General features: G+C 52.8%; 1 protein-coding gene across 1 annotated transcript; it reads left to right on the top strand.

Moving 5' to 3' along the window:
* The first annotated feature begins 6,372 nt into the window (after positions 1-6,372).
* On the top strand, positions 6,373-8,423 carry POU4F1 (POU class 4 homeobox 1). Its single transcript, XM_036831900.1, has 2 exons — positions 6,373-6,608; positions 7,272-8,423. The coding sequence occupies exons 1-2, from the start codon at positions 6,486-6,488 to the stop codon at positions 8,421-8,423; spliced, it is 1,275 nt and encodes a 424-aa protein (XP_036687795.1). The 5' UTR covers positions 6,373-6,485.
* Positions 8,424-15,709: the final 7,286 nt, after the last annotated feature.

Raw genomic sequence — 15,709 nt, 5'->3', positions numbered from 1 at the left:
CCCAGAAGGCTAGAAGGCTCAGGAGGTGGCAGGGCTGGCCCATCATCTGTCCATTAAGCCGAGGCTTGGCGCTCCGAGGACCGGAAGGCGCGACCTCGCTTCACTCACTGGGTCATCTTTGTGCTGGCGGTGGGGAGGTGAGGTCTGGCCCGCCCGCCTCGGCTACGGTCCCGCTTTCCTTCCTCTGATTCCGGCGAACCCCTCCTTCCCGGATTCTCGAAGCCAGTGCCGCTGCCCCTTCTCCCGGGAGGACAGATCTGCCGGTGCCCCTCTGGTCGGAGTTTCCCGCGCTCTTGAGGGCGCTCTGAGCTGCTCCCGCCAGGGCCCCGCCCAAAGAAAGGACCAGCTCTGCGGTTTCCTTTCCTTTTATTACTACTCGCGAAACCTGGCGATTAAGACGCGAAACCAACAAAGAGTTTTCTTTCCACCTTAACCTTGCACACAATCCTTTAACAAATTAATTAATCCTAATGAATTAACACTTCATTTATTTAAACGCGCTACAGTCCATGAATTAAATTTTCATGCAGTGATTAAAGGCTGTTAAAATATGCATGATTTCGTTAAAATTTTATAATAAATCAGGGCAATGTGTTACATGACAAGGCAACTATTTCCCAGTCCCTCGCAAGGGGCTTTGATTTGTGCAGGCGGCGGGGAGGAGGGGCGGCTGGCGGCGGCGCCTGCGAGCTTCGGAGCCGGGCGACAGGACCCAGCTCCGCACCTCGGCGTGTGGACTCGAGGCTTCGCGCTGTCCTCGGGGTGTCTGGGCCCTCCTGGGGATCCCGCTCCTGCAGGCCGAGCCGAGCCTGCGGAGGGCGACGGGCGCTCGCCTCTCGGTTCCCGGAACTGCGCTCGCGGGGGCCTGGGGGTCCTCTGCGGTCCTTTCGCGCCAGCGGAGCTGCCTCCCTCCAACGCGCGCGTGTGGCCGAGTGGGAGCGGCGGGCCCGCGGCTCTCCGGGGAGAGGAAGGCGACACAACTCCCATCTCGTCGCGTGGGGTCAGGGGCGGGCGTGTCTGTTGCAGAGTTGGTTTGTTCGTTGTTGTTCTTAACCAGGAGACCTCGAAGCCCCTTCTCTGACCAGCGCGCTCTCCCTTTTTGGAAAGGGCCTGGGCGGGGCGAGAGCAGCTCTGCTTCCCTTGGGACCTAAACCACAGGGGCCCGTGGCCAAGCGTTAGCGGTCCAGCATTGTCACTTGGACAGTGAAACTTGTTCTGGCAACTAGCGGGCGAGGGAGGCCGTGCGCCTGTTAGGACGGAGACGTAGTCCTACATCATCCCTAGGGCTTTCACAAGGTAGGTGGGTTTAAGTCCACCGAGGGGTTAGGGTGGAGATTATATATATATATACACCTAGATCTCTACAGATGTAACGCCAAGAGAGATAATGACCGGCAGTGAACTTTACTGCCGCATCATTCGGATCCCAAGTGTGTGTATTAGGGACATCTCGGAGTGGGGTGCTCGACATCCAGGAAAACGTTCCCAACGGAAGTGGCATTTGAATTAAACGGCTAGAAGAACGAAAACACTGGGTTTTCCAGCGGCTTACTCGAGAACCTCCTCCGCAGGTCCCACCTGGGAGCCTCACAGGAGCTGATCACCACCGGCCTCAATAACTCACCCACCCCGGCCTTTGGGACCGAGGGAGACAAGCGGCCGCGGGTGCGGGCAGAGCGGGGTAGAAAGGAAGGACAGTGGCCTGTGGGAAATCTCCCAGCTCTCGCCAACGACAGCGTGGCTGTGAACTCGTGCCTTGGGCTGAGCGGTGGCACAGGGCAGGGCGACCTCCCAGGACGGCCTTGCGGGCTGGGCGGGCGAGGAGCCCAGTGCCCACACCGCGGGAGGGACGGGGCCGGAATGCGCAAGGGTCAGTGCTTAGAGAGACCCAGGATCAAAGCTGCCCAGGTTTGACGCTGGCAAGGCCGCCAGGAGGGGAAGCGAAAGCACGGCACTAGTCCCTCCTCTGTCCCACCCTTCGGACAGCGGGTGTCTGAGCGGAAGGGAGCCGGACCTCCCAAGTGCCGCCCCTCTTCCGAGAACCGACACCCCCCCCCGCCCCTCCCAATTCTAGGCCTCCTAGTCCTCTGCTGGCCAGTTCATTCCCACCGCTTAAAACAACCCAGGCGGCCTCGGAAGCCGGCCGACTCTACGCTCTGGCGACTTCCCCCGCGCAGGGCGCTGGCTGCGCGGTGAACCGGCCGAGTTTCTGGGCGGCAGCCGGGAGGAAACGTGGCGCCCCGCATCTGCGACGAGCGGAGCTCCGTCTTGGGCCGCCCGGGTTTGCAGGTTTTTCCAGATCCCCGCGTTTGGGCAAGAACGTGAGGCCCGATCCCCTTCTCTTGTACTCGCACAATCTCCACTCACTTCAGCGCACATTCCTCAGGACCACCGCTCCGCCCCCTCCCCCGCCCCCCGGCGTCCCCGAATGCGGGTAAATAAATCAGGTTCAAGCCCAGAGGTGGGGCTGGGGAGAGGGAGGCGTGCAGGTAGGCGCTGCTGAGTCCAGAGCTAACTTTCCCCGCGCCGCTTCGGAAGAAGAAAGGCTGCCCAGCCAGTGGCAGCTGTGGAGGGGGCGGGGTGCTTAAAGGCGAGCAGCATTCACCCCCAGCCGGTCCCGCCCTTGCGCTGCGCCTCTCCCGCGGGTCTTCACTGCAGCCTACCAACGTCTGCTCCCTAAGCCCGGGAAAGAGGCGCTGCGAAAGGAAATGTGAAGCGGGGCCTGCCAACGAAGGAGGAGAAAATTAATTAATGAGGGAAAGAAATGTGTTTCTGATCCAGATGATAGACTCCCTATCCCTGGGGGCGGAAATTCCTTGGAAATCAATAGCTGTGCATTCATTATCTCCGTCTTGATAAAATGCAAAGCTATGAGATCGGGTGAGGAGGGAATCTGTGTTGGTCATTAAACAGGAAGGAAAAGAAAAAAAGAAAAAAACAAACCCCAACCTGCCCAGGATTCTATGCCAAGGCTCAGACCCCACGTGGGCATCACTAGCTCTGGCAGGGGCCATCTAGTTACTGCACTTGCCAAACCCAGAAAACAAAGCAGTGACATTGATGGACTGAGCCCCAGTCCACCACCCTTCCCTTTCACTGCCCTGGGGAGAGTAGGGAAACGCTTGATAAGGTCCAAGGAACTACCGGCAGATCTACCACCGTGTCCCACTTTCTAGCCTGGGGCTGAGGCCCAGCAGGGATGTGACAGGGTAATTCTCCAAGCAGCATCCCCTACCCCACACGGTATTTCTATACAATTCCCTCTCACCGCACCTGTCACACCTGTACCACAAAAACACCCCCTTCACCTGTAGCTACCCCACTCTCATAGACTGCCACCGCCCGAAGGCAGATGCCTGTATTTTATACCTCATTTTATCTCCAGTGTCTTGCCCTGGCCCAGACTGGTGCTCAGCAAGCATTTGAGGAAGGAAGGTAGGGTAGAAAGTAAATGAGGGAAGGATGAAATAAATGACTTTGGAAAAATTGCTGGCTGGAATCAAGATAGACAGCTTCTCGTAGGGACAGCACGCCCTTCTGTTCCAATCTGCGTCTCCTTTTCAGGGAGAGAGGAGACCCCTTCGGTGATCTTCCTGCTTTCCCCCCACTCCCCATTGGTCCTGGCTTGCTAAACTCTCTTTGTTTTTCTCCCGGCCCTCGTCTGCCTTCTCTTCCTTCCTACACACGTGTATTGTTCTATGGGGTATTTTCACTCTGTGACAAGCACCCTTCCTAAGTGCCAGGGTGGACACAGATGTGCCCTAAATGGGCTTCCAATCCATTAGTGGGGTGAGGGGGGATAGTGAGATGGGAATTGTACCCAGGTCCCTATTTCTAGCCCTGGGGGAAAGTGAGACATTCTGAGCAAAGGTCTGAGCCCACCCTAAGCTGGGCAGGGACTCTGGTTGTCCAAAAAGAAGTGAACTAGGAGAGGAGTCTGGACAAGGAGGTGAAGTCTTGACCTCAGGCCAGGGACCTCCCCGCTGGGTTAATTGGCGCTCTCTCAGTGTTGGAGGGTAAACCGAGATGAGCTTCGGGTACTCAGGGGCTCACCTCTCTCTCTCAGAGTCCATGTGGCCCCAAAACTGTGCTATTTGCGTTTGTTTCCCCTGCACTTTTTGGGGTCCCTAAAAGCCAGCGTTTCCCTGGGGGGAGGGGGAGACAGGATCTAGGCGCTCATCCTCTGTGGGGCCCTTCCTTCCCCCCCACCCCGTCCCCCCTCTCCCCTAATGCAGGCGAGCTCAGGGAACCGCCGCGGTGGGTGTCAGGAAGGATTAAGTTAAGCCTGGACACCCGGTGCGAAGACTACCGTAGGACTCATTCGCTCCCTCCAGCGATGTCCTGCTCGCGGTTCATTCCCCGTAGAGATAAAGTTGCACTTAGCACTCCCAAGGGACCGCGTAATGGATGGAAACGAGGCTCCTTCTCACACTAGCAAGTGAACATCCTTCTTACTCCCCTCTCGGGCTGCAAGGGGGTAGGGGGAGGGGGAAAGGTAGAGAGAAAAGAAAAGACAGAAAGAAAAAAGAAAAAAAAAAAAGCCCTGGTGACGCCTCTGGGCTCTTCTTGGAATTTGAGTAGGGAGCGTGTCCGCTAAATACGCACGCGTTTATCCAAAGAAAAGATCCAAGCGAACGCAAATTTAGGTTTATAGAAATGAGATCTAATCTTCGGCGGAAATACAGACCTCCTTGCTGTGGGAGAGACCAGAAAGATTATTTATCTGATCTCTGCCTCCCATAAGCAGCCCCTTGCCGTTCTCCAGCTCTCTCTGCAGATGTGATAACATCTGGGCTGTTATCACCCCGGGCAAGGGCTGAGTCCCTGGGGACTCGGGCACCTGAACTATGGTTCCCTGGGAGGCCCTTGATCTGCCTGCCACATAAGGGCCACATAGCAGGTTGGCTAATTGATTTATTCTTCTTACGTTTTGATTTCACAATAATAAAAAAAAAAAGCTGGACCAGAGCTTGGGCCCCGTTCTTTTAAGTTGGTTTGAATTAATATTTTAATCACGCTTTCCTATAAATTGGCTTGATTCTGTTCCCTACTGAAGAAAAAAAAAATATGTGTGTGTATATATATACACATCTATACATCTGTATGTATATCTGTATCTGGGGGGCGGGGGGGGGCGGGTGGTCGGCAAACAAGCCAAAACGATGGAAGGGAAAATAAAGTTCTCTTCAACATCTTATTCCCTTTTCTCTGACGCTATTTCCTTTTCCTGGAGTTTCCAACATAAAGTGTGTGTGTGTGTGTGTGTGTACGCTGAAGAGAGGTAAGGATCCCAGCTACACTCTGTTAACTATTTTTCCTTTTGATTACAAGAAGCCTCAGATCACCCGGAGCTTGTTTGAAATGTGGGTTTGTACACGGTTAAAGGAGACAAACAATAAGAGAAATGCACAACTTCATTTCAACAACCAGCCGTTCCCTAGTAGAAAGCACACGCTCCTTGTGGCTCCTAAGTGGCTGTCACTGTCGGTGCCTGACACACTTATAGTCGCAACAACAACAACAACAACAAAGTATGCGGAGGAAATTAAATCATATGGAAATCAATAGCATCTGACTGCTTCAAACAAACGTCTGTCACCGCGATTATTCATTCTCCAGGAACCTATTTATAAACCATGAAAGAAACAGGTTCTTGCCGCAAAAGACAGCACCTTCTGCATTTCTGTGTTATTTATACTGCATACAGAAGAATGCGCGGGCATAATTTAACATACAAATGCCCAGCTGTATACATTATATAACAGCTTGTTAGACGTCCCGGAGACGAGGTGTGCCTAAGTAATGCGCATATATTCAGGGCTTGCGATCAGGGTGAGGGTGTGGGGGAGGGAGGGAAACCACCCAGGGGCTGGCGAGCATCTTGTCTTTCTTCCCCTAAAAGATGCCTACCCTCAGACAATAGCTGGCCCTTTTGATCTTTCCAGACCCGCGATGGGAAAGGTGAGAAGTGCAGTGCGCATGTCCGGGTAGCTACAGGTGCATCACCTGCGCTGTCCTTGCTGGTGGTCACTATAAGAGCGGCTCCCACGCGCGGGTCGCGGCCGGGAGAGCGCGCGCGCGCGCGCGCAGACGCACGGCGCCGCTGAGAGGGAGAGCGCGCGTCAGATAGACGGAGACAGCTGATGCCTGTCAGCGCGGCGGGACCGCGAGCTCTCGCGAGAGCTCCCCGGACCGGCCGCGAGAATTGGGGCTCAGGTGTAAGAGGAGTGCATCCCGTCGGCGCACGGGGCTAGAGCTCTCGGAGAAGTGGGATCGCGAGGCCGGTGCGCGGCGGTCTGCGCGGTCAAAGGAGCGCCGGGCGGCAGCGGCGGCAGCAGAAGCAGCAGCGGCCCCCGGCGCGTCCGCCGCCTCCGCGCCGCCAGCCGCCGCGGCTGCAGCCTCCGAAGGGAGGCCGGGGGAGCCGGCGTGCGCACTTTCCCGCGGACTTTCGGAGTGTTTGTGGATTTACATGCCAAGCCATCAAGATGATGTCCATGAACAGCAAGCAGCCTCACTTTGCCATGCATCCCACCCTCCCTGAGCACAAGTACCCGTCGCTGCACTCCAGCTCCGAGGCCATCCGGCGGGCCTGCCTGCCCACGCCGCCGGTAAGCGCCCCATGCCCGCGGACCCGGCCCGCGCGCCCGCCCCCTCCCCGTCTCCGAGACGCTGCATGTCGGGTGCTGATGTGTGTACAGGTCCCGGTGCGGGGATTTGCGGGCAGGGAGTTTTAGAAGAGTCCCGCTGCGAGGCAGGCTTTGTACAGTGGCGCTTAGTGTCGTGTTCCCGTCGCCTCTGCCTCCGGGTCGGGCGCCGGCGATCGGAGCGGGGAGCGCTGGGGCCATGAGTCTCGACTTCCCTCCACTCTTTCCTGTTAATTTCATGCCTTGGAAAGGCGGTCTCTGTGCGTGTTTGGGTGCGTGACACGGGTCCCCAGCTGCGAGTTACATCTGCACTTCTTCTTTCCCCTTCCTTTTCCGTCTCCCACGCCCGTCCCCGGACTGTGTTCCTGTGTCCCCCTCTCCTCCGCATCTGCCCCTCTCCTCACACTCCCGTCCCTTCTCATCTGACCCCCTGTCTCGTCCCCAATGTGTCCCTATTCTGTCTTTCCCGGTCTCCACTATCCCCACCCTCGTCGTTATTATTTTGCTTGCTTTGTGTTTGCCTTTTGCTTGTCGTGCTTTCCGGCTTGTGTGTGGTGGTTCTGTGTTTTTGCTTTTTTTGGTTTTGTGGTTTGTTTTTTTTTTTGGTTTGGTTTGTGTCGCCTGCAGCTGCAGAGCAACCTCTTCGCCAGCCTAGACGAAACGCTGCTGGCGCGGGCCGAGGCGCTGGCGGCGGTGGACATCGCCGTGTCCCAGGGCAAGAGCCACCCGTTCAAGCCGGATGCCACGTACCACACGATGAACAGCGTGCCATGCACGTCCACGTCCACCGTGCCGCTGGCGCATCACCACCACCACCACCATCACCACCAGGCGCTCGAGCCCGGTGACCTGCTGGACCACATCTCGTCGCCCTCGCTCGCGCTCATGGCCGGCGCGGGCGGCGCGGGCGCGGCGGGCGGCGGCGGCGGCGCCCACGACGGCCCGGGGGGCGGAGGCGGCCCGGGGGGCGGCGGCGGCCCAGGCGGTGGCGGCCCCGGGGGCGGCGGCGGCCCGGGCGGCGGCGGCCCGGGGGGCGGCGGCGGGGGCCCGGGCGGCGGGCTGCTGGGCGGCTCGGCGCATCCGCATCCGCACATGCACGGCCTGGGCCACCTGTCGCACCCGGCGGCGGCGGCCGCCATGAACATGCCGTCGGGGCTGCCGCACCCCGGGCTGGTGGCGGCGGCGGCGCACCACGGCGCGGCAGCGGCGGCGGCGGCGGCGGCGGCGGCCGGGCAGGTGGCGGCGGCGTCGGCGGCGGCGGCAGTGGTGGGCGCGGCGGGCCTGGCGTCCATCTGCGACTCGGACACGGACCCGCGCGAGCTCGAGGCGTTCGCCGAGCGCTTCAAGCAGCGGCGCATCAAGCTGGGTGTGACGCAGGCCGACGTGGGCTCGGCGCTGGCCAACCTCAAGATCCCGGGCGTGGGCTCGCTCAGCCAGAGCACCATCTGCAGGTTCGAGTCGCTCACGCTCTCGCACAACAACATGATCGCGCTCAAGCCCATCCTGCAGGCGTGGCTGGAGGAAGCCGAGGGCGCGCAGCGCGAGAAAATGAACAAGCCCGAGCTCTTCAACGGTGGCGAGAAGAAGCGCAAGCGGACTTCCATCGCCGCGCCCGAGAAGCGCTCGCTCGAGGCCTACTTCGCCGTACAGCCCCGGCCCTCGTCCGAGAAGATCGCCGCCATCGCCGAGAAACTGGACCTCAAAAAGAACGTGGTGCGGGTGTGGTTTTGCAACCAGAGACAGAAGCAGAAGCGGATGAAATTCTCCGCCACTTACTGAGGGGGATGGGAGGTACCGGGCGGGGCAGAGCGGGGAGCCGAAGAGGCATTTCGGGGGGCTTTCCCCGGGCCTGTTTCCCCCCGGATTTAGAGTGTCCGTTGTCCTGCTTGCATCTGGGGAGTCCCTCCTTGAGCGCTCGCCTCCACCTCCTCTCTGCTCTCCCTGCCCTTACCGGGTGTGGACACCGGAGAGAAGGGCGGGGGGAGAAGAGGGAGCATTTGTGAGAGTGGGGAGTCGGGGGAAGGAAAGCGGAGACTGGAGGAGGGGTTGTGAGGAGCAGGATGGCTCTGGGGGTGAGGGTGGGGGGAGACTCGGGAAGGGTAGGGAAATTGACTGTTTTTGACCAGAGACACTTATCAGAATCTCCTGGGGACCAAGGAGCTATGTACAAAAAAACCTACCAACCACCAAAAACTAGACAAATAAAGACAAACGAAAACAAAACAGAACAAAAGCAAAGAAAAAAATGCTTTAGAAATTTAACTCCGGAGAGTCGTGTTCTGCAGCTTCATTCCCCCCTCCCCCCCCCCACAAGGAAGAGAAAAAAGGGCACCACATTATTACCATCGCCCAGCCCCACACACAGGAACTGAGTCAAAGACCGAACACCAGACTAACCGGAAGGTGAAATTCTGGGTAGCAAAGCTAGTTGTTCTGTTTGCGTGTTTAATTTAATCTTTCCTCTAAGTCTCACCTACACCCCATCCAAGTCCTCTTTGATTTATTTTCTCTTTTCCAATGAGACTCCGATGTCTGCTCTCCATTGCCAGAAAGTGAGTAGGGGCACAGCTGAAAGGGGCGGTGAGTGGCTACTTGTTTAGGTGAAGTCCAAGTTTTCCAGTGACCCAGCCTATGCTCCTGTGGCCTGATAGGTCAGATGGGGGTCTTCAGGGAGAGAGAGGCATAGTCTTTGGGCTGACTAAAAAGCAGAATTTAGAGCCTCCGAAATAAATATTTTATTCTAGGAAAACAGAACAATTTTAACCAGTTTTTTACTCTTTCCATTTTTGCTCTTATATCTAATATCTAGAAAACAGACCATTTCAAAATAAGCTTTCCCCCCCCCCCCACTCATAGAACTTGCTTGCCCTTTCATTTATTTTTCTGAGTGGCTTATTTTAAACTATCTACTTTTTTTTCCCTGTTGATTCAAATAGATTGATGGGGTGGCAGACAGTAGGAGAGATACGCTGTCCCATTTTCTCCACAGAACAGGACCCATCTTGCTCTCCTAGGTCCCCTTTCTTCTCTCTTGGAGAACATGAAATCATTGAAATATTGAGAAGTTTCTGCTTTCACTTGGAGCAGGACTTGGCTGTGAGAAAATCAACTAAATCCCAGATGAGAGGAAGACAGGTTTAAAGCCCTCCATTTATTTCAAAAGGGTCTGCATGTTGGGAGCGGGGGGAAGCAGAACAACTGTTTCATTATTATTATTATTAAATTATTATTATTATTATCCAAAAGTAATTTATTGCTGGGGATAAATGTTGGGTAGCAAGACCTTTAATTTGCACTATCAGTCTCCCAAATAGAAAATCATGTATAGTATTTCATAGTAATAATCAAGGTACTTTATGAACTACTGATGGATTAAAAAAGAGAGAGAAAAATTGAAAAAAAAATTGAAGGTGGTTAGGTAAAATGCCTGCTTGGTGCACAAGACACTCTTTTGATCTCGGGTGGAGATGGTTTATTACCATTCTTTAATAAGAACTAAAAAATTGGAAACAGAACAGATGAGAAAAGAAAAAACCTGCCATTTAACAAGACTGAAATCATGCATGATCTGAAAGGTGCAGAAAGAAACACAACTAGGTCTCACTCTGGTTAGGCATTATTTATTTAATTACATTGTATATCATTGTTTGCAGCGCAAACATTCTATGCATTTGAAACTGAGCACTAAACTGGGCTAGCTTTCTGATAGACCGTTTTGTGGATAGTGTGATATCACAGTCTACTGCCTGTTTTCACCGAAAACACAACATTCTTGTCATATTCTTGTATTTAGAGGAAAAGGAAAAAAGGAAGATTACTGTAAATATTTTCTTTAATGCACACGCTCACACAGCGGTTACGAACTGCCAGTGTTAACACTGAAATGCCTCACGGATTGATCTACCTGCCCATGTATGTCTGCTGAGCTTTTTCCTTGGTTATGTCTTTGCTCTATTATCTTTCCCTCCTCCCCACTTCTATCAGAACCACTTCTGTGCGCCAAAATACAACAGGGGGATATGTCCCAGTACACTTACAAATAAAACATAACTGAAAGAAGAGCAGTTTTATGATCTGGGTGCATTTTTGTGTTTATACTGGGCCAAAGTCCTGGTAGAGCCGGTCAACAAATGAGACTCAATTCAACCAAAAATACAGGGAAGGGGAGGATGTTGAAAGGGAGGTGAAAAGAGGGGAAAGGATGAGAATGATGTATTTTTCTGCTGAATCAGAATTCACTTTCAGATAACTCATGTGAAAGCGGTGCTCTGAATAAAATGAATTCTCTATTAGTTGCCTGTGTTTATCAAAGTTTTCTTTTTTTTAACTGCAGAAACCCTTCAAGCACAGCCCTCGCTTCAGAGTGGTGGAAGGTAATAAATAACCACGCACTCTCAAAATACTTAAATCAAGGTTCGGTGCAGAGGCATCTGGAGGTTTGTATGTGGTGTTCTAGCCTAAAAACGTTTCTAAGAAAATGTTGTAACTAAATGACTTTTATTTGGAGGTTAACAAAAACCATCCACTGATCTGTCCAGCCATGGTGTCAAATGCGTCTGTTCATTTGGAACTTTAGTGTGCCACCTACTGCTCCAGAGGGACCAGAGATTCTCTGTTGGTGACCCGGGACTAGATCAGATGCCAAATGTAAAAAGTTTCTTAATAGCTGGGATTATATCTTCTGAAGTCATCCTACTTTAGCCAAATCTTTTTAATTTCACCGGCAAATCTGTGAAACAAAATGCTTGATGTTCAAAAAAGAAGAGTACATTTAAAAAGCTGTGATTTTAAACAATTGTTAATGTTTTAAAAAAAGCACTAGAGGTATTTTTAAAATAGATCTCTTCCATCAAAATTGATTTGTTTCTGTTGTTATTAACTTGAAATGTCATCAAAGTTTTAAATAAAATACATTTGTTTAAAAAAAATACCCACGTTATTTTATAGAAAAGTATGACCGGATTTCATTGTTGGAGAACCAGGAATGAACAAATAAACAGATTTACAAAGGCTGTTTTTTAAAAAAAATCTGCCCCGAACGGAAATGTTGCAGGCAAATATATTTGTATTATATAATGATGACTAATGTATGTAATAAGAACCTAAGCATTGTTTTGTATTAAGTAAAATCCTTACCAAATAAAGAGAAGACAATATTATGTTAATAAAACAGATTATGAAAATACATGCTTTGCAGAGTTTCCTATTTTACGTAGTAGGAAGCTGTGCAAAACAGGAAATGCCTTGCTATCTAGTGACTGAATCTGTGTACTGCCTGAAGGAATATTAAGACTATTCTAAGATACCTTTAACTGTCAATTCATGAACAAACAAACAAATAAACAAGCTAACAAACGTCCTCCTGGAGAGAGTGCTAAGGCTTGCTACTCAGTGGTAGTTAACCTTTCAAAGTTTTCTGGTTCTGAAGAACGGAACTTCAAGTGAATTCTGGCACTAGTCAGTGGGTGGAAATAGCGTGGCTCCGGTCCTTTTAAATAATCTCAAAATAAGTTGGAGTGGGAAAATTGTGTTCTGTTTGCATTTCAGCTTCTCAGGAAATGCAGGCGGTGGTGGAGTAGGAAAGGCAAAAGAAAAGTAAGCATAAAATGCATCTACCACGTTTAAGCCACCCATTCGTTTTAAATTTTCTCTTTTCCCCAGTCCTAGCTCCGGGTCCCGCTACTTCTGTAGGTCTAGGAAATGATGTCCTCAAGACGCTTCAACTAACTTCTTAATAGATTTTTGTTTAATGCGTGTTCTGAAATTGCTCTCAACTTCGATTACACCCTCATAAATAAACCGTAGGCACCCACTGCCGTGATTGTATCGACTTTTAATTTCTTGTGGTATTAAGATGACTTCGGTCCGGTTCCTACACTTGGCCGCGCCAAGAGAGGACAGGGCGCCCTGGGCCGAGGACTCACCTGGCCAGCTCCCGCCCTCAGCCCCTTGCCCCGTCTCCCCGGTCTTTCCGCCAACCTTGCCTGAAGCATCCGTACCCCATCTTTCACTTGGATGGGCTTTCATAGTCGAATCCGTGAGGTAGGAATTGTGACTTCTGACCTGGCTGAAAGCAGCGTTCCCCACCCCATTCGAATGGCCTTGGTGGCCAGCGAGGTGATAAAGGTGACGACCACAATTGTTCTCTGGTGTGGTTTTGCTGATGGGTGTTACTGCCGCTGCAGTCTTAGCCCCAGTCCTCGCGAGCGGTTCCAGAGGAGAACGCAAGCTTAATTGATTTTTAAAAAATAGCAGCCGAACTCTAAGCCTCACGGGGGGCCTCTTTCCCACCTGCGAGATAAGCCTTGTCGCAATAATTACGTTATTTAATATTTGATCAAACCTTTGTACCACCGCGGCGGGAGGGGCCGGGCCGCCTCACGCCCTCCGGGGGCAGCGGGCAAGCGGCTCGGCCCGAGCCGGACCGGGCACGTGCGGCGGGGCCGCGCAGCCGCCCCGCTCGGGTTGGCTTGCCCTTTGTATAATTCATGGCCTGAGGATTCTGGAAATTAATAAAATGAATGATAACAAGAAGCTAATTAAAAACTTTCGTAATTGTTGTCAAGTCAGCCTGGTGAAGAGATTGGGCAGCCCTCCCTCTCCCCCTCCCCGAAATCCGGTGGCTCCGTAGGGCGGGGCGCGGGCCCGGAAGGGCCTTGAAACTGGAGCGGCCGAACACTCCTCCGGTTACCGGAGTGATTTCAGAGGTGGCCTCGTCGTGCATTTCCTTCCCCTCCAGTCTCGCAGGCTAGACTTCAGACTTAGGAGCGGGTGCCGTTTCAAACCACAGGCAGAGCTGACTGGGTCAGAATCTGCAGTCAGGAGGGGAACCGCCCTCCCCCGACCCAGGCAAGGTTCCTGACCCCCTGGAAACACCCACCCAGCCCTGGGAGCCCGCGCGGGGAAATCCCAGCGCCGTAGGCGTGCGAGCCGCGGCCCAGCGACCAGGTACGCTGGCTCTGTGACCCTCCGCCGCCTGCCGCGACTCGCGGCCCGGAAGCTTCCAGCTGCCGGGGGCCTCAGCTCCTCTCGGACGGTGGGACAGCTACCGCCTACCGGCCCTGGCCGGGGCTTAGCCAGGCCGTGGATGACCGGAGCGGTCAAACGCCCGAGTGCCCAGCGTCCGGCGCGCGTGCGCAGGCGTGACCGGCGGGGTGCGGACCGCTGGGAGCGCCGCGCGGACGGGGCGCGCTCCGAGTGCGCACGGTGCGCGCCGAGCTCGCGCATGCGCGTTGTGTGTGCGGCGTCGCCTCGGAGAATTGAGCTGGAGTTCCGCAGCTGGTAATTAAGCGCTCCCGAATGTTCTTTCCCACCCTGTAAGGGCTTCTGAGGGCGTCCTACGAGAAAAGGGTATGGACCAGTATCTCGCAGAGGTTAAAAATACTCCCCTCCCCACAGTCTGCCCACGTCAACAGACGTCCTAAACACCACAAAACTTACAAAACTGGTTGACATTTTTTGGCAAGAAAATGGGAGCAATAAGGTCTCGGCTTTTGTTTTGTTGTTAGGGTGCACACCAGCAAAGCCCTGCTACGAATTTGACCTTATACCTGGCGCGGGAGGAAGGCTGGCCGCTGGGCGTTAGTCCCGGGGAATTCCGTAGAGTCCTGGATCGCAAAACGGAGGATGAAAATCTCGGTTTAGAAAGAAGCTGGCAAAGCTCAAGCCAGGGGACCAGTGTCCTGCTCCTGCAGCCCCTGGGGTGGGGCTAGGAGCGCCCGTCTCCCATCCCTTGCCCCAAGCCCGAGGGCCCCGGAGGTCGCTTCTTTCCGATTTAGAAAGCGAAGAGAATGGGAAAAAAGAAGAAAAACTAAAGAAGCGTGGAGAGAAGTGGCAAAAGGAGGGATGGAGAAGGAAGAGAGGCAGACTCCTTGCATTGATTAGGTAAAGCAAATTACAAACCAAAGTTTCGTAACTCTTGACGCCTGGCTTCAGTGAAGCATAATGCACACAAACTTTTGTAGGCATGGATCAGAATAAAACAAAGTGTTGACAATTTCCAGCCGCGGAAATTCTCTTACACCTGTCTTTCCCTCCCCCCGCCCCGCCCCCGCCAAGTGTTGACAGTAAACATTTAATGAAGGCTGGGACCTGGCTGTCTCCAGCCAGTGTCTGAATACTTTAAGCAGACCATTGGCACGGCTTCTTCCACTTCAAACATCGCGCGCTACACTCTAACATTAATATATATATATATATAAATACAAAGTGTGAGACAAATAGTATGTTTATACGAATATCTTAAGTGGTGTGCAGTAGTTCTGATACCCCCTGTACATATTAACAGAAACCAACGCATTGTAGAGTACTCGCGCTTAAAAAACTGTTAAATACAGTTAATGCAATATTAATCGCCCTTTGGTAATATAAAATGCAATATTTTCAGGCAGCTATCGAGCTTTTCTAGAAGAAGAGCTGATGAAAAGAGTCACAGCTGAATAGTGGAGAGAGAAAGCCCGGTATTTATTGCTTTTGTTTGGCTTTTGGCTACAGAGACAGGAACCTTCTAATGGGGTAAGGACATTTATTTTATCTGCAATCTATTGCTGCTAGAGCAGGGGCGGCAGATGGGGCTGGTGCGATAGTCACAGTGTAATTTAGAGCGAATCCTAATAACTAATAATGATTTATGTTAATTTTGATCACTTATGCGACTTTACCAAAGCGTTGTGATGAAAGAAAGGGAAAGCGAGAGAACCAGAACGTGACAAGGAGCTCTGAGGCTGAGACTGGAGCTCAGCTATCCTGCTTAAAATGTGTTTTATGAGTTAGCAATGGAAAAACAGGCATTTTAAAAAGCAGGTAGGATCCATTTGACTCTGGGCAGAGGTATCTCCCGGGGGCTTTCATTTCTTCTGAAAAGATACCTAAGTGAGAGGAACCGTGACGCCTTTGAGCGGGAGTATCTTTTATCGCAGTTTTAAAGAAAAAGATATGGTTTCAATTGTTTCATTTGCTTATATTCAACTAAGAGGTCTTGTGTGTCTATGTATGTGCACGCTTTTGTGTGTGTGTGTGTGTGTGTAGTGGAATCAAGTGTGTGAGAGGCGTTAGTGCGCGCCGGG

This window comes from Balaenoptera musculus, chromosome 18 (genome assembly GCF_009873245.2).
Source record: "Balaenoptera musculus isolate JJ_BM4_2016_0621 chromosome 18, mBalMus1.pri.v3, whole genome shotgun sequence".
In the NCBI taxonomy this organism is placed as follows: Eukaryota; Metazoa; Chordata; class Mammalia; order Artiodactyla; family Balaenopteridae; genus Balaenoptera; species Balaenoptera musculus.
The sequence above is the reverse complement of the archived record's forward strand: the minus strand, read 5'-3'. Positions and strand labels throughout refer to the sequence as shown.

Coding starts and splice junctions, on each gene's coding strand:
- POU4F1 (XM_036831900.1), top strand. CDS start 6,486: ATGATGTCCATGAACAGCAAGCAGCCTCACTTTGCCATGCATCCCACC. Junction 6,609..7,271: donor CCTGCCTGCCCACGCCGCCG/GTAAGCGCCCCA, acceptor TGTCGCCTGCAG/CTGCAGAGCAACCTCTTCGC.